Source organism: Dromaius novaehollandiae, chromosome 6, assembly GCF_036370855.1.
Source record: "Dromaius novaehollandiae isolate bDroNov1 chromosome 6, bDroNov1.hap1, whole genome shotgun sequence".
NCBI classification, from domain to species: domain Eukaryota; kingdom Metazoa; phylum Chordata; class Aves; order Casuariiformes; family Dromaiidae; genus Dromaius; species Dromaius novaehollandiae.
In genome coordinates this window covers 27855053-27872896 of record NC_088103.1, presented here as the reverse complement: position 1 = coordinate 27872896, position 17844 = coordinate 27855053, and the positions used below count along the sequence as shown (strand labels likewise).

Below are 17844 nucleotides of genomic sequence, written 5' to 3'. Positions count from 1 at the left end.
AGAAGCTATGTCAGAATAATAACATCTTTAAGCCACACATCTGCCTTAATGACTTTGGATTATTAAAACTAAAAATATTAAAAAATCATTCCCATCCCCTTTTTGGTATTTTTTGTTCTTTGCAGTCTGCTGTGTTTGGGCAATGGAACTAGGCAGGACAGTTTCACTTCCTGCTGGTTTTAAACAATTTCACTTTCTGTTTTTTTATAGCAACAAATGGTTGTTGTGGGATAGGTTCACAACAGTTCAGGCAGACTTTGAAATTATTTTTGTGCAACATAACACAGTTTACATAATTAACATTATTTATTTATAAATCATGAAAACATTTTACCTTTTAAACACTTAAAAAAGTTTGGCAGCAAACTTATGTTTTGGACTGAATACATGGAACAGAACTCAGCAAATCAGCAAAGTGCAGTCTTCCCTAATCTACACAAGTGTAAATCCAGAGTGATTTCACCAACGGCAGTGACATTCATTTTGACTTAAAGCTATGTAAAATGCTAATGGCTGTTATTTTGTTATTCTTGTGTGGGCAATAGCTGACACATCTTAACTTTCATTAAGACTTTGGCCCACTTTGAATATTTTCTTCTACTAACGTAAAAAGAGTGTTTCACTATTTCAAAGAACCTGGAGGAAAACATCATCTTGGGACAAATTATCTAAAATTCACAGAATTCAGTTGTCAGTATTATTACGATGGAGACCCTGGTGGGATCCCGTTGTGTGATCTAACTCACCAGCACAGAACAGAAGGGTCTCCAAGCCCATATTGCATCCATCTTTCTTGGGAGGAGCCCACAGTCAGATGCATCTCTTCTCCCACCTCAGCTGTAAGTTAAGATTTCTTTCATTACCAGTTAAGCCAATACAATTTTACCTCACATTAGTTGCAAGCTAAGAGCACCTACACAATCAGTTACCACAGCTCAGCTGACACACAGTAACCAAATCAAATCACTGCAACTTGACTGCATACCCAAGCCCTTAAATACTCAAAGCAGGATATGCTACCTTAGACCTTGGGAGGTGCGAAGGATAAGAAAACTATTATACTTAGAGGACAATTAACTCTAATAATCCAAACACAGAAGCCCTCTTGGATAGGAGTGGGTTTCTAATGTAACTGCTGTACTCTTCTCTCATACCTATTAGTGCTTTTTAGCACAGATGTCCTGGAGAAAGTGAAGTACTACAGTTAAGAGATTGGGACACTTTCTCCATTTTATATGCATTGAACACACTGGCCTCTTTTTAAAAGGTTAGCTTTTTCAACTACAGATTTGCAAGCTATCTGAAGGACTGCATCTCACTCAAGGCATGCTGCACACTCTCCTGTCCTGCTGACCATTTGGTCAGCCTGAGCCCAGAAACTGCGTTGAAGATTTTGCTTTGCCATATGCTTCCTGGGTGAGCTTATGCAAGTCACTTACTTAAACTGTGTGTGCCTCTGGCCCTCATGAAAAGAAGGGTACAACATCATCCTGCATGCAGCAGTAAGATCATACATGTTTCTAAGGAGTAGGTGCTCTGAAATGAGTCTTGTTTAAACCTACACAGACACTTTGCCTTTTCTGTGCCAGGACAGATGAGACTTTTGAGTTTCTCAGCCATGCTGTATGGTTGAAAAAATGCAAGGCCTAGAACATTTCCAAGCCCCTGTAAGAAACTTTTCAGTATATCTCAGGGTCAAAAACCCAGTCACTGGCCAGGGACTCTCACAAGGGGAGGGTGACATGTCTGTGTGAACTCACAGGGACAAACTCTCTTTCCTACCATTGCCTTCACTTTTCGCTCTGCTTTCCAGTTCAGGGGAGACAGTTACCAGCGTGACAAGCATGTCCCCTCTACAGCCCAAGAAAGTAAAGAAAAAGAAAGAGAAAGAAAAAGTGGAGCAGCCACCAGCCATCCCAGCAAAAGGTATGAAAACAAGGGTGCAGAAGTATTTCAAATCCAGAGCACCGCCGTGCAGGGACAGCAAAGCGTGGGTTGTCAGGACTCCTGCACTGTCACTGACTCTGCCCGTGGAGCACCCCGCAGTCACTCTTGTGGGGGAAGAAATGGCCAGTGCCTACTGCTGGGACCAGGCTCTCCCCTCCCATTAACTTCAGGTATATAAAGGCTAGTCACCTCGTCCAAGCAAGAGGTCTCAGCTCCCACTATAATCAGTGGAGAGAGGGGAACCTCTGGGACAATACTGACCCCACCCAAAGAGAAGATTAAAATTAGGCAATATGAAATCTCATGTTGGGGATAGATTGGTGAAGGAGGTCGGCACACTGCATTCTTAAAAAGTGCAGGTGCACTTGCAGGGGTTGTGCAAGCTGAGCAGATAAAGATCAAACTTTCAAGGACCTCATTTTCAAAGAGGATTTGCAATTGCTTTCAGGAGCAGACACACAAACTCTTGAGCATGCTTTCTGAGCGCTACTGCCAGGGCTGCCCAGTGGGAGAGGGGAAGGAAAGGAACTAAAGGTTTACTGCGCATTAGATCACAAGTGATCAGTTCTTGACAGGTGTATTTGCACTGGCTTCTGCACACAAACAGCCACATTTTGCAGATCAGATTCCTTAGTCTTATGACTTCTAATTCATAAGCCCTATAGGTCACTGTAAAAAAAAATGTTATCTGGAATACAGTTAAAACTCTGGCATAAATACATGTATTTATTTGCTCCTAATCTGCTATTAATCTGTAATTTATAAATTGGTAATGCATACACTAAAAGTAAGAGTGAATTATGATAATATGAAATGATCCCTTAATATTTATTTTCATAGCTCCAATAGCCAATAATTTTCCCAAGCCCAAGCTGTTGAAACCTCAGAGAAAATTGATCCTGGTAAGTAGTTTTCTATGACATTATTTTCTCCATATTTTCTCTCAATATAACTGTTGTAATGTTGCCAGAATTCTAGGTTCAGAAACTATAAGTTGGCTTAAAAATCACACAAGTCTTCTTTTTAAGTAATTTCTTTTAAAGTGATGGATTGTCTTGGCCCTTTTCATTTTGAGCATTAGGTTACACTGGATTATGTTTTCCAGCTTTCTTGCAGTCACTGTGTCTATGAATTTAGTCTTTTCTTAAACGAAACCTGCCACTGATTCTCACATGCTCTGGGATCTGGTGCTTTGGGAAAAGTATCAGTTACTGACAGAACCACAAGTGTATTGGTCGTGCATCTTTTGAGATTTTTCAAGCCAGAAATATGGGACCTGATTCTGCCCTACAGTGGTGTAAGTCAGCAGTAACCAAAGCTGCAGGCATAATAAGCATGTGTATAGCTCATATAAGGAAAAGAACTGGTAGGGCAGTTTCTGTTGGATATGAGTTTCTGTTTGAAGAAATCTTGGGATTTTTGCCAGACAAATCAAATAAATGGACAGACCTTTTTATGCCTTAGTAACAAATCAGTACCTGGCCAAGACATCCAGGGGGAACAGAGACAGTTTCATACCAAGTAACTTTAGCTACCTACATAAAGAGGCTGGTCTGCTAAGCTCCCTATATAGTCAATAGGGAGAGAGGTGAGTCAGAGCAGGAGCCAGAGCAGAAGCTCTAAATTGCCTTTTGGGGACCCCTTTTCCCCTCACTGGCACAGAGAGAGCCCAGGCTGACTAACTTCCTAACTTAGGCACCTGAGTGAAGGTGGGCGCCTAAAGTTAGGCTGTGTGAATACCCCACGCGCCTCTGTGATGGCTTCACTGCAGACAAGGATTAGAATTGGGAACCTGCCCACCAATAGTCAGGAAATATTCTCTGCCCTTTTAAGTATGGTCAGGCTATAAACCAGGGTACACAGGCACAATGCCAGGTGACTTGGGAACAGCTCAGTTAAAATCTTATGCAATACAGCTGCATGGGTACAGAGCTCACCTCTCCTCCTCCGGCCATGCAGGGATTGCGCCTTGGCCAGTCTCTCCTCACATAGGTCAGGTCTCACCAGAGAAAGAGGGAAAGTTTTAAAAGTCCATGCAAAGAAACTATATCCACATAGGTAACTGTGTCAGACAACAGCTATGCTGAGATTAGAGCACTCACAGTCAGGAGGTGACAGTCACCCTTTGCTGCGTGTACACAGCATTAAGTGCTGTGCCCAGGCATGCTGCTACACTAGGAATCATTTTGTCTTCAGACCTCTCCTCAGTTAAAGCATTCAGACTCTGCTCATAGGTTAGTAAAGCACATCAACACATGCTGAACTTGAAGCAAATTTGTTTCCAGATGCTTTTTTCTCTCCGGAGTAAATCCAGGGATGTGGGCCACAAATAGCTATATGCTCTTCCCTTCGTGCTATGTAACCCCAGACAGGGTTCAAACTCTTTGGAGGGGAGCAGGAAAAAAGCCTTTTCAAACAATGAAATCTGCTTTGTTTCCCTAATGCAACTGATAATCCCCATGTTGTGTGCAGGCAACAGACTCTGTTTTAATGCCTTGCTGTTGGACTCGAGTTTGGCAGTTGTTTCCCTATCTCACTCTTTTCCCTTCCATATTTCACCTCAGAGTACACCTGAAGAGACATCACAGCCTGAAGAAAACACATTATCTACAGATGCGTGTTAGTTTTTAGTCAGAAAATCACCCATCAAATATGATCCAAAGGATTTTCAAGCTCCAAACTCACCTAGCGGTACTTAAAAAGACAAAGTAAACTGAACCGAAGGCAGTCAGTAAGGCACATTCAGGAGCTGGGCAGGACAATCCCCAGAGCTGTTTGTCATCTGTGTTCCTCTTGCCATTCTCAGAAAAAAACCCCACTTCTCTGCTTTTAAATGACCTTTCAGTGAGAAACCTAAACTAGCTGAAAAGATGTTTCAGTAATGATACAAAATGGTAACAACTACAGAAAAAAAAGACATATCAAATTCATCCAAATGAAACATTCAGTTGATTTTAAGCAAACTTGCCTCCCAATTTTTTAACTGTCAAAAATTTCTCAGGTTTTAAGTTTTCAGTCTGTTTGGGGGAAATATATGTACCATCATCCTGGCAAATTTCTGCAGGATAAAAGGAACTTATTTCTTCCAACTGTAATTATTACACAGCTAGTCTCTTCTCATGGGTGGTGCATAGTTACTAGCTAATAGTCACCGGAGAGACAGACTTGGATTGCTGAGTTTCTGAATGCATTCTGCAACCCAACAGCAACCCAAGGATGGTACCACACCATGGCACAAAGAGAATATTCTAGAAAACCTAAGCAAACAAACTAGAGTTTAAGGGAACATTACAAAATAATTCCAGTGTTTGGGGAAAATTTTTGTAATAACCTAAATACCAGCAAAATTATTTCCAGAGGACATGTGCTTCTGGTTTCTTGAAAGATGTTTATAATAAGCTAGAGAATTTCTTTTGTTGTTAACGTGCTGGAGTGGGTTGCAGTATAATTTTACAAGAATACAATAACCTGGATAAAATATGGACATAATCTCAATGAAAATTAAAAAAAAAAAAGAAAAAGAAAAAGCCTAATATCATGTTCAAATCCACAGATTTGAGTAAAGCCTTTTAAAAACTCTGCTCAAGTCATATTGCTTTTGCTTTAGCCAGAATAACAATTCTATGCTCCCCTTGTTGCAAAACTATTCCCCATCTGTGTCATTCTCTATTAGCATCAAGGAGAAATGTGTACAGATCAAAGGAAATAGAGATGCTGAAATGCAAAAAGGGATGGTTTTTTATGGCATACAAGAAGCACAAGGAGTCATTAGGAAGACAAAAATTCTAGGGGCCCACAAATTCTGCTCTCTAAGGGCTGTTCAGCTATAGCCATAAGTGCTTAGTCTAGTTGGTAGAAACAAAACTTATACTTCCTCAACCAAATTCTCTGGTAAGCCTTTCATTGCCTCCTAGAGATTAGCTGGGGTGGCCCAGGAGTTTCAGCCTTAGAATATCTTCTAAATAAAAAGGTTTCGGTGTGTTTTCAAGGCTTCTCTTGTTACCCATTGCAGAATACTTACTAGCCCTGTGTGATTTCTGAAGCAGCGTGGTTTCAGTGACCATAGCTGGTCTGTTTATGAGGAACATCCCACTCCCTACAGCTCACACAGCATAGACAGCAGTGTTCATCTCTGTGTGGATCACTGGGCCTGGAGCCACATGGTTCCAGAGATTTTCCTTTGATGATGCTAATGATATAAAAGCTGCATGAGAAGGAGGAAGGGCTTATGGCTATCCAAGACTGAGGCAAATTTTTGGAAGCCATTTTGGTAAGTTTGAGTGAGTGCATGATCTTTCAGGCTCATTCTGCCTGCATGCCTCTTTCAGACCCCACTTATATATTCTAGGCTGAGATTTGCAAAGCTGGCTCAGAGATCTGGATTCCTAGTCCTCACAGATGTAACGGAAATGGGAAGAGCCCAAACTTCTTTTGCAGCTTTGAAAATCCCATCCTTAATTATCATTATGGAGTAAGTGCTGACAATGTGCTGAGTGCCAGACAGTGCCTGTCAAAACAGTCCCTGCGCTGAAAGTGCGTATTCTGTAATCAGTAACGTGTCTGAAAGTCTGCAGTTTGCAACCATTCATTCAAAGGACAGCCTACCTGCTCCTGCCATGTTTGCAAGGCAGAAGTGTGTTGCTTTGAGCAAGAATCTAACACAGGTTTGACACCTGTGAAAGTATCTGAGAAGGTCACATTATTTTCTACATGTATTTCAGCAAAATTAAGCTTTAAGCACTACACATTTAGGTCAATGTTCTACATCAGCAGAATAGTCCTGAATTCATACTCCTGAATGACGTAATGAAGGCAGAAGCTCCTAAATCTTCCCAAGAGCTTAGATTTCCCTCACTTCAAAAATTCTTTCAACTTTTAGCTTTCAGGAGTGCATTTCCCATCATTCAGTAAGCCAACCAGATCCACTGCATGACAGAACCAGTGACCTTGGAGTCCTTTTGGGAAGAGAGTTTAGAAGTGTGAGTGAATTATCTGCAGTCTGATTACTGCTTCAGAGAGTTGTGAAATGCAAAGGAGCTGCTGTTGATTTTTGTTTGCTGGGGAATTTGTGCATTCTAAGCTATGGTCTTGCCTGCTGTCCAGTATGTTCAGCCTCACATAAACATGGAAGCAAATTTACCCATTGCGAGATCATACTTCTGAGTTGATTTTTTTCCTGTCCTCTTTTTTTGTCTTATAATTCAGCACTACATCATTCAAGACAGTCTTACATCATACTCATCACTAACCTAGCTAGGAAAGGTAGGCCAGTCAGTTTTATGCATGATTAGTAGAATTTCTGATTATTCTGAACATGGAGGTGACACTAGCCCTTTTCTTAAAAAAGAAAAAGAAAGCAAAATACATCCATCTAGTAATTTGTGGGTCCTGGATCCAGGAACACTCAGGTCTCCCTTCCTCATGGATGATACTAAAATAAAAGTTATACCAGTCTCTGTTAGAAGATCTGTTTTGTCCACAATATGCAACAATCTGTGATTTAATTTCCCAGTTTCTGAAGGCATTATTGTTCTCCACAGACTTCAAGTAACATTGCATGTGTGATACACAAATAAGAACTGAACATTTTTTCTTGGACTCCCTGTGATTTCTGACTATTTCCATACAGACCACATAATTTATCTCTCTGCCCAGACAAATAATCCTTTTTTGCAGTCTCTTCTTCAGATGTGAGATGTCCATAGGAGCACTTCTTTATGAATATCATTTCCACATTCAGGTTTAAACTTAGAACACAACACATTAAAAACTGCTGAATTATGTCTGCTTTCACATTCGGATCATAGATCACAATCTTTACCCCCAAGGAGGAACAGTTTGTGTAAACACAGAAAGTCTCTTGCTGGAATTGTGCTGAGAGTTGTGTATTTACAAAAATCCATAGAAGATGATTTGTGTGTGATGTCACGTTTGGAGTAACAGAAGTGTCACCAGAAAACTAAAAAGCTTTGTTTGCCTCCTTGGGCTTTTTTTGAAGGATAACAAAAAATCAGCCTGATTTCCAGCAATTTTGGTTTAGTTCAGAATCTAGAAATAACTCTTCAACTGTAGGAGGAATAAACCAGTAGAAAAGGTGAGGATATTTTCCCCCAAAAGCTGTTAAAGCAGGCTGGACAAACATCTGCCAGGTATATTTAATTCTGTTAATGAAGAAAGATGTATTAGATCACTCCTTATAGTCACTACCAGCCCTATTATTTCTGGGATTGTTTCCTTCTTTAAAAAAAAATTGATTGAATACAACTCAGTGAATCATCTTTGTCCCTGACTTTGTTGTCATAACTTCCATGGGATTCCATAGCAAAATTTAGCCTGAGAGAGGCTTCATAAATCATTATAGACATTGGTCCCAGTGATGAAGGCTTTCCTATAGAGTAAAAAATAGACATCTTAGTGGAAAGAAACTGCCCTTCTCTTCTTTTTTATTGATAGTGCCACTAACAGTCACACTTCCTACTCCAAGAATTTTCCAGTGTCCTATTTCTCAGCCTTGGCAGACAGAACACAATGGCTCCCTTGATATTTCAGAGCTCTCATTGGCCAGCAGTTGTATTTTGCTCTTCATTTGTAAGGGCTAATTCATCTTGCAGATCTAGCTTCATTTTTTCATGAAGGTCTGCAGAAGTCATTTTTGAAGTCCCTCTCTTCCAGGGGAATCTCTGACTTTCTGCCTCGTTAGCTGTCCTTCCACATCGCAAGTTGTTCTGTGGCTTGCACAGGTGAGGAGGAAATGGTACAGTCTCCTCCAGTCTTCAATCTTACAGACCCCTCCCTGCCCATCATGCTTTTGGGCAACATCTCTGACATGTCACCAGTGACCTCTATTAGCAAAGAAAGCAAATCCTTTGATCCTACTTGGCAAACCTAGAGATCAACAAACAGACTTTCTAGTACTCATGTTAGACTCCCTAGGGCTGATTTAGGCCTATATAATTATCTAAAATGAGTTCCAGAGACAAGGCAGGAACCATGGATGGAGAAAAGTGCTTTTGTTTTGTCATCCAGGTTTCTGCGTTGGGCCCAGGTGTTTGGGAGCCAGGTGGGCACAAAGCAGCACCAGACATTTCTCACTGTCCCAGGCACCATCCAAATGTTCTGTGCTCCCCAATGCTTCCCACCTGCTACACAAAGCTTCAGGGCAGGGCAAAAGTCAGCCAGGCATTTCCCTCCAGGGTGGCTATGCTCAGGACAGGGCTGTTCAAGAGCTGAGATCTCATTAAATAATGCTCCTGCTCCTTCCTAGGAAGGACATCCAGCAGGAGACCAAGAGTGGCTGCACCACTTCCCTCCAGCCATCCCATCCTGAGGAACTCAGTGCAGCTCCTTATTTCCCACTACTGGTACAGGCCTGTCAAGCATCCTTTCCCTATTGCCATCCTTTCAAAGACAGAGGTGCTCCTGAAATTGCAGTGCCACAGGTGAGCAGGAGCTGAGGCACGAGCTAACAGCACTGGCCTCCTGGATACATGTCCTTTCTCCAGGCCTTGCTGGCAGGGAGGTGAATCCATTGCAGCCCATGCACCAAATATACTGAGGCTTCATTTCAATACACTCTTGCCTTCATCTCTGTAGCTAACCCGCCCTGCGTTGCCAAGCTGAAAGCCATACTGTATACCTCTGACTGTCTCCTCCCACAGCTTCCGAAAAATGGTGCTTGTGAAAAGAGATATGCAGAGGAAAAGATGGGATAGCGCCTTTCCCTTGAACTGCACACACCATATAGTTTCATCCCATCTGTCCATTCATGCATGGTGAAACACTGCTCTATCCCTTTGACGAAATCCAATCCAGTTGGCGTAGAGAGTCCTGTATACACAATTTTTACATCTGTGAGTGCTCAGGTGGTGACAAAGGATGGTCATGAGCCATGCCATCTAGACAGTATAAGCACATTTCCAGTGGCTCTGGTTCAGGCCCCGGCTGACATTAGGGTTAGGGCTAGGATTAGGGTTGTGGTTAGAAGAGAGAGAAAGCACAGAGCCCCATGTGGAGTGGGGCTGCAAAGGGCATGCCAAAGGAAATGTTGGGCTGCCCCAAGGCTCCCCCCAGGGCAACATTTTTGTTAATGACACAGACGGGGCTGCTGGGCTCTGCTTGAGGCCCCGGCTGATGTCAGGTCTAGGGTTAGGGTTAAGGCTAGGGTTAGGGTTAGGAGAGGGAGAAAGCATAGAGCACCAGGTGGAGTGGGGCTGCAAAGCGCAGGCTAAAGGAAATGTGGGGCTGCCCCAAGATTGCTGCCAGGGCATCTTTTTTGCTAGGGCCAGCAGTGGGGCTGCTGGGCTCTGGTTCAGGCCCCGGCTCATGTCAGGTTTAAGGTTAGGGTTAGGGTTAAGCTAGGGTTAGGGTTAGGAGAGAGAGAAAGCGTAGAGACCCATGTGGAGTGGGGCTGCAAAGGGCAGGCTAAAGGAAATGTGGGGCTGCCCAAACATTGCTACCAGGGCATCTTTTTTGCTAGGGCCAGCAGTGGGGCTGCTGGGCTCTGGTTCGGGCCCCGGTTGATGTTGGGTCGAGGGTTAGGGTTAGGGTTAGGGTTAGGGTTAGGAGAGAGAGAAAGCGTAGAGCCCCATGTGGAGTGGGGCTGCAAAGAGAACGCCAAAAGAAATGTGGGGCTGCCCCAAGATTGCTGCCAGGGCATCTTTTTTGCTAGGGCCAGCAGTGGGGCTGCTGGGCTCTGGTTCGGGCCCCGGTTGATGTTGGGTCGAGGGTTAGGGTTAGGGTTAGGGTTAGGGTTAGGGTTAGGAGAGAGAGAAAGTGTAGAGCCCCAGGTGGAGTGGGGCTGCAAAGAGAATGCCAAAAGAAATGTGGGGCTGCCCCAAGATTGCTGCCAGGGCATCTTTTTTGTTAGGGCCAGCAGTGGGGCTGTTGGGCTCTGGTTTGCACCCCGGCTGATGTCAGGTTTAGGGTTAGGGTTAGGGTTAGGGTTAGGGTTAGGGTTAGGAGAGAGAGAGAGAAAGCATAGAGCCCCAGGTGGAGTGGGGCTGCAAAGGGCATGCCAGAGGAAATGTGGGGCTGCCCCACGCCTACTGCCAGGACAACTTTCTTTTTAGGGCCAGCAGTGGGGCTGGTGGGCTCTGGTTCGGGCCCTGGCTGACATTAGGATTAGGTCTAGGGTTAGTGTTAGGGTTAGGGTTAGGAGAGAGAGAAAGCATAGAGCCCCAGGTGGAGTGGGGCTGCAAAGAGAATGCCAAAAGAAATGTGGGGCTGCCCCAAGATTGCTGCCAGGGCATCTTTTTTGCTAGGGCCAGCAGTGGGGCTGCTGGGCTCTGGTTCAGGCCCCGGCTGATGTCAGGTTTAGGGTTAGGGTTAGGGTTAGGGTTAGGGTTAGGGTTAGGAGAGAGAGAGAGAAAGCATAGAGCCCCAGGTGGAGTGGGGCTGCAAAGGGCATGCCAGAGGAAATGTGGGGCTGCCCCACGCCTACTGCCAGGACAACTTTCTTTTTAGGGCCAGCAGTGGGGCTGGTGGGCTCTGGTTCGGGCCCTGGCTGACATTAGGATTAGGTCTAGGGTTAGGGTTAGGGTTAGGGTTAGGAGAGAGAGAGAGAAAGCATAGAGCCCCAGGTGGAGTGGGGCTGCAAAGGGCATGCCAGAGGAAATGTGGGGCTGCCCCAAGCCTGCTGCCAGGGCAACTTTCTTTTTAGGGCTAGCAATGGGGCTGTTGGGCTCTGGTTCGGGCCCCGGAAGACACTGGGGTTAGGTTTAAGGCTAGGGTTAGGGTTAGGCGAGAGAGAAAGTGTAGAGCCCCATGTGGAGTGGGGCTGCAAAGGGCATGCCAAAGGAAATGTGGGGCTGCCCCAAGATTGCTGCCAGGGCATCTTTTTTGCTAGGGCCAGCAGTGGGGCTGCTGGGCTCTGGTTCAGGCCCCGGCTCATGTCAGGTTTAGGGTTAGGGTTAGGGTTAGGCTTAGGGTTAGGGTTAGGGTTAGGAGAGAGAGAAAGCATAGAGCCCCATGTGGAGTGGGGCTGCAAAGGGCATGCCAAAGGAAATGTGGGGCTGCCCCAAGATTGCTGCCAGGGCATCTTTTTTTTTAGGGCCAGCAGTGGGGCTGGTGGGCTCTGGTTTGCGCCCCGGCTGATGTAAGGTTTAAGGTTACGGTTAGGGTTAGGGTTAAGGCTAGGGTTAGGGTTAGGGTTAGGAGAGAGAGAAAGCGTAGAGCCCCAGGTGGAGTGGGGCTGCAAAGGCCATGCCAAAGCAAATGTGGAGTTGCCCAAACATTGCTGCCAGGGCATCTTTTTTGCTAGGGCCAGCAGTGGGGCTGCTGGGCTCTGGTTCACGCCCCGGCTCATGTCAGGTTTAAGGTTAGGGTTAGGGTTAAGCTAGGGTTAGGGTTAGGAGAGAGAGAAAGCATAGAGCCCCAGGTGGAGTGGGGCTGCAAAGGGCATGCCAAAGGAAATGTGGGGCTGCCCCAAGCCTGCTGCCAGGGCAACTTTCTTTTCAGGACCAGCAATGGGGCTGGTGGGCTCTGGTTCGGGCCCTGGCCGACATTAGGATTAGCTCTAGGGTTAGTGTTAGGGCTAGGGTTAGGGTTAGGGTTAGGGTTAGGAGAGAGAGAGAGAAAGCATAGAGCCCCAGGTGGAGTGGGAGTGCAAAGGGCATGCGAAAGGAAATGTTGGGCTGCCCCACGCCTACTGCTAGGACAACTTTCTATTTAGGGCCAGCAGTGGGGCTGCTGGGCTCTGGTTTGGGCCCTGGCTGACATTAGGGTTAGGGTTAGGGTTAGGGTTAGGATTAGGGTTAGGGTTAGGAGAGAGAGAAAGCGTAGAGCCCCAGGTGGAGTGGGGCTGCAAAGCGCAGGCTAAAGGAAATGTGGGGCTGCCCAAACATTGCTGCCAGGGCATCTTTTTTGTTAGGGCCAGCAGTGGGGCTGCTGGGCTCTGGTTTGCGCCCCGGCTGATGTCAGGTTTAGGCTTAGGGTTAGGGTTAGGGTTAGGGTTAGGCGAGAGAGAAAGTGTAGAGCCCCATGTGGAGTGGGGCTGGAAAGGGCATGCCAGAGGAAATGTGGGGCTGCCCAAACATTGCTGCCAGGACAACTTTCTTTTTAGGGCCAGCAGTGGGGCTGGTGGGCTCTGGTTCAGGCCCCGGCTCATGTCAGGTTTAAGGTTAGGGTTAGGGTTAGGGTTAGGGTTAGGGTTAGGGTTAGGGTTAGGGTTAGGAGAGAGAGAAAGCGTAGAGCCCCAGGTGGAGTGGGGCTGCAAAGGGCATGCCAAAGGAAATGTGGGGCTGCCCAAACATTGCTGCCAGGACAACTTTCTTTTTAGGGCCAGCAGTGGGGCTGGTGGGCTCTGGTTTGCGCCCCGGCTTATGTCAGGATTAGGGTTAGGGTTAAGGCTAGGGTTAGGGTTAGGAGAGGGAGAAATCGCAGAACCCCATGTGGAGTGGGGCTGCAAAGGGCAGGCCAGAGGAAATGTGGGGCTGCCCAAACATTGCTGCCAGGGCAACTTCCTTTTAGGGCCAGCAGTGGGGCTGGTGGGCTCTGGTTTGCGCCCCGGCTGACATTAGGGTTAGGTTTAAGGCTAGGGTTAGGGTTAGGCGAGAGAGAAAGCGTAGAGCCCCAGGTGGAGTGGGGCTGCAAAGGGCATGCCAGAGGAAATGTGGGGCTGCCCAAACATTGCTGCCAGGGCATCTTTTTTGCTAGGGCCAGCAGTGGGGCTGGTGGGCTCTGGTTCGGGCCCCGGTTGATGTTAGGTCTAGGGTTAGGGTTAGGGTTAGGCTTAGGGTTAGGAGAGAGAGAAAGCGTAGAGCCCCAGGTGGAGTGGGGCTGCAAAGGGCATGCCAAAGGAAATGTGGGGCTGCCCAAACTTTGCTGCCAGGGCAACTTTCTATTTAGGACCAGCAATGGGGCTGGTGGGCTCTGGTTTGGCCCTGGTTCATGTTAGGATTAGGGCTAGGGCTAGGGCTAGGGTTAGGGTTAGGGTTAGGGTTAGGAGAGGGAGAAATCGCAGAACCCCATCTGGAGTGGGGCTGCAAAGGGCAGGCTAAAGGAAATGTGGGGCTGACCCACGCCTGCTGCCAGGACAACTTTCTTTTTAGGGCCAGCAGTGGGGCTGGTGGGCTCTGGTTCGGGTGCCGGCTGACATTCGGATTAGGGTTAGGGGCAGGGTTAGGGTTAGGGTTAGGAGAGAGAGAAAGCGTAGAGCCCCAGGTGGAGTGGGGCTGCAAAGGGCATGCCAGAGGAAATGTGGGGCTGCCCAAACATTGCTGCCAGGGCATCTTTTTTGCTAGGGCCAGCAGTGGGGCTGCTGGGCTCTGGTTTGCGCCCTGGCTTATGTCAGGTTTAAGGTTAGGGTTAAGGCTTAGGCTTAGGGTTAGGAGAGAGAGAAAGCACAGAGCACCAGGTGGAGTGGGGCTGCAAAGGGCATGACAAAGGAAATGTGGGGCTGCCCCAAGGCTGCTGCCAGGGAAACTTTCTCTTTAGGACCAGCAATGGGGCTGGTGGGCTCTGGTTTGGCCCCCGTTCATGTTAGGATTAGGGCTAGGGCTAGGGTTAGGGTTAGGGTTAGGGTTAGGGTTAGGAGAGGGAGAAATCGCAGAACCCCATCTGGAGTGGGGCTGCAAAGGGCAGGCTAAAGGAAATGTGGGGCTGACCCACGCCTGCTGCCAGGACAACTTTCTTTTTAGGGCCAGCAGTGGGGCTGGTGGGCTCTGGTTCGGGTGCCGGCTGACATTTGGATTAGGGTTAGGGGTAGGGTTAGAGTTAGGGTTAGGAGAGAGAGAAAGCGTAGAGCCCCAGGTGGAGTGGGGCTGCAAAGGGCATGCCAAAGGAAATGTGGGGAGTACCAAGACTGCTGCCAGGGCAACTTTCTTTTTAGGGCCAGCAATGGGGCTGGTGGGCTCTGGTTCGGGCCCCGGCTGACATTAGGGTTAGGTTTAAGGCTAGGGTTAGGGTTAGGTGAGAGAGAAAGTGTAGAGCCCCATGTGGAGAGGGGCTGCAAAGGGCATGCCAGAGGAAATGTGGGGCTGCACCAAGATTGCTGCCAGGGCATCTTTTTTGCTAGGGCCAACAGTGGGGCTGCTGGGCTCTGGTTCAGGCCCCGGCTCATGTCAGGCTTAAGGTTAGGGTTAGGGTTAAGCTAGGGTTAGGGTTAGGAGAGAGAGAAAGCGTAGAGACCCAGGTGGAGTGGGGCTGCAAAGGGCATGCCAAAGGAAATGTGGGGCTGCCCCAAGGCTGCTGCCAGGGCAACTTTCTTTTTAGGACCAGCAATGGGGCTGGTGGGCTCTGGTTTGGCCCTGGTTCATGTTAGGATTAGGGCTAAGGCTAGGGTTAGGGTTAGGGTTAGGGTTAGGGTTAGGGTTAGGGTTAGGAGAGGGAGAAAGCGTAGAGCCCCATCTGGAGTGGGGCTGCAAAGGGCATGCCAGAGGAAATGTGGGGCTGCTCCTAGATTGCTGCCAGGGCATCTTTTTTGTTAGGGCCAGCAGTGGGGCTGCTGGGCTCTGGTACAGGCCCCGGCTCATGTCAGGTTTAGGGTTAGGGTTAGGGTTAAGGCTAGGGTTAGGGTTAGGGTTAGGCGAGAGAGAAAGCGTAGAGCCCCAGGTGGAGTGGGGCTGCAAAGCGCAGGCTAAAGGAAATGTGGGGCTGCCCAAACATTGCTGCCAGGGCATCTTTTTTGTTAGGGCCAGCAGTGGGGCTGCTGGGCTCTGGTTCAGGCCCGGCTGATGTCAGGTTTAGGGTTAGGGTTAGGGTTAGGGTTAGGAGAGAGAGAAAGCGTAGAGCCCCATGTGGAGTGGGGCTGCAAAGGGCATGCCAAAGGAAATGTGGGGCTGCCCAAACATTGCTGCCAGGGCAACTTTCTTTTTAGGGCCAGCAGTGGGGCTGGTGGGCTCTGGTTGAGGCCCCGGCTTATGTCAGGTTTAGGGTTAGGGTTAGGGTTATGCTAGGGTTAGGGTTAGGAGAGAGAGAAAGCGTAGAGCACCAGGTGGAGTGGGGCTGCAAAGAGAATGCCAAAAGAAATGTGGGGCTGCCCCAAGATTGCTGCCAGGGCATCTTTTTTGCTAGGGCCAGCAGTGGGGCTGCTGGGCTCTGGTTCAGGCCCCGGCTGACAGTAGGGGTAGGGTTAAGGCTAGGGTTAGGTTTAGGGTTAGCGTTCGGGTTGTGGCAAAGAGAAAGCGTAGAGCCCCATGTGGAGTGGGGCTGCAAAGAGAATGCCAAAGCAAATGTGGGGAGCACCAAGCCAGCTGCCAGGGCAACTTTCTTTTTAGGGCCAGCAATGGGGCTGGTGGGCTCTGGTTCGGGCCCCGGCTGACATCAGGGTTAGGTTTAAGGCTAGGGTTAGGGTTAGGTTTAGGGTTAGGGTTAGGAGAGAAAGAGATAGCGTAGAGCCCCATGTGGAGTGGGGCTGCAAAGGGCATGCCAGAGTAAATGTGGGGCTGCCCAAGATTGCTGCCAGGGCATCTTTTTTGGTAGGGCCAGCAGTGGGGCTGCTGGGCTCTGGTTCGGGCCCCGGTTGATGTTAGGTCTAGGGTTAGGGTTAGGAGAGAGAGTAAGCGTAGAGCCCCATGTGGAGTGGGGCTGCAAAGGGCATGCCAAAGGAAATGTGTGAGTAGAAAACAGCGTGTTTCTCATATATGAAGTGGAAAAGGGTCAAGATCTGTTTCGCCTGTGGAAGAAAAAGGGCGAGAAAAAGTGATTGTTCTGGCAAGTTCCTGCCAAGAGAGAGCTACCTTGTGGCATTGGTTCATGGTTGCGTGCTTTGTGCTGTGGAGTAACCTGTAGAGAAGCGCCATTCCTAGTGGCTGGACCAAACAAATATCACCAGCATCTCTTGTCTCTGTACTTTCCTAATTAGCATTTCCTAGAGCATCCCCCTAGCTCCATAGTTTGCACTCAGCAGCATAGTGTTGTCCTTCTATAGGTGGCAAAACCCTAGGTATTGGCAATCAGGCCAGGAAATACATGGATAATAGGCACAGTTTTATTCTTGCTGACCTAACACCCACAAGCATGTGCCTGCCAGTGAGGTTACAGTTTCAGTTTCTAAGCACTTCTGCAAGAAATCTGAGTTAATAAAAGTATTATAAAGCTCTGACTGGAACTTTCTTGGAATGTGTATCTCTTAAACCCAGAAAATTCAGAGATGACAACGCGATTTTGTCTATAAAAGAATTTCTAGCCTTGGTCCCTTGTTAAATTCATTCTGCATCATATACCAAACAACTTCTCTCACATGTGATCATGTATACACTGAATTCAATGGCAAATGTCTGCAGCAAGAGTTATTAAATCATTAATCTTAAACTGAACTGAGAATTGACCTTCTTTTTCTTGGTAAACTAGAATCGGGGGGAAATACCCTTTTTTTCCCCCAAAAATTAAAAATTCACATTCATTTTGTCATCTTTATGATAACCGATGAGCTCATGAAACAGTGAGTGTGCAACAATCCATACATGAAAGTTGGCATCAGGTGCTTTTCCAGACAAGTTGAAATTCTGAGGCTATTATTTGCCTGCTTAGTTTATTATTATAATCCAAATTATGAATTTGGGTAAAAGTGACCTTTGTTAAAACTTTATGAACTTTCAGTCTGGCAGTGCTCACAGTAAACATCCTTGAGGCCTCCTAGAAATTACCCAGCTAATCCTGGGAAGAGCATAATTGACATTCCTGGTAATTTTGACACAAAGATCAGAATCATTTTCATTAAAATACAACCCTTACAGGTCTTTTCTAGCACCTTATACATGAGACAAAGCCAATTAAAACAAAACTACATATAACACAGTTTCTTTTTAATATTCATATGATAGATTTTGCAGACAGTTTATTGAGAAAATGTTGCTTTAGTGAACTCTTTCGAATAGTTGCCCATGGGAAGCCCTGTCACTGGAACAAAGTAAAATTAAACTGGAGGAGACCTAGAAGATGAATGATGTTTTTAATGGC

The 17844-nt window shown here is 46.9% G+C and overlaps 1 protein-coding gene across 2 annotated transcripts in view; it reads left to right on the top strand.

Annotated features, from left to right (window-relative positions):
• Positions 1 to 17844, top strand: part of VSTM4 (V-set and transmembrane domain containing 4) — a 47756-nt gene that overhangs the window by 23747 nt on the left and 6165 nt on the right. For both annotated transcript variants that reach the window (XM_064513997.1, XM_064513998.1), the window contains exons 6-7: positions 1814 to 1926; positions 2788 to 2849. In XM_064513997.1, coding sequence (XP_064370067.1) covers positions 1814 to 1926; positions 2788 to 2849 — 175 coding nt within the window. The remainder of the gene's footprint in view (positions 1 to 1813; positions 1927 to 2787; positions 2850 to 17844) is intronic.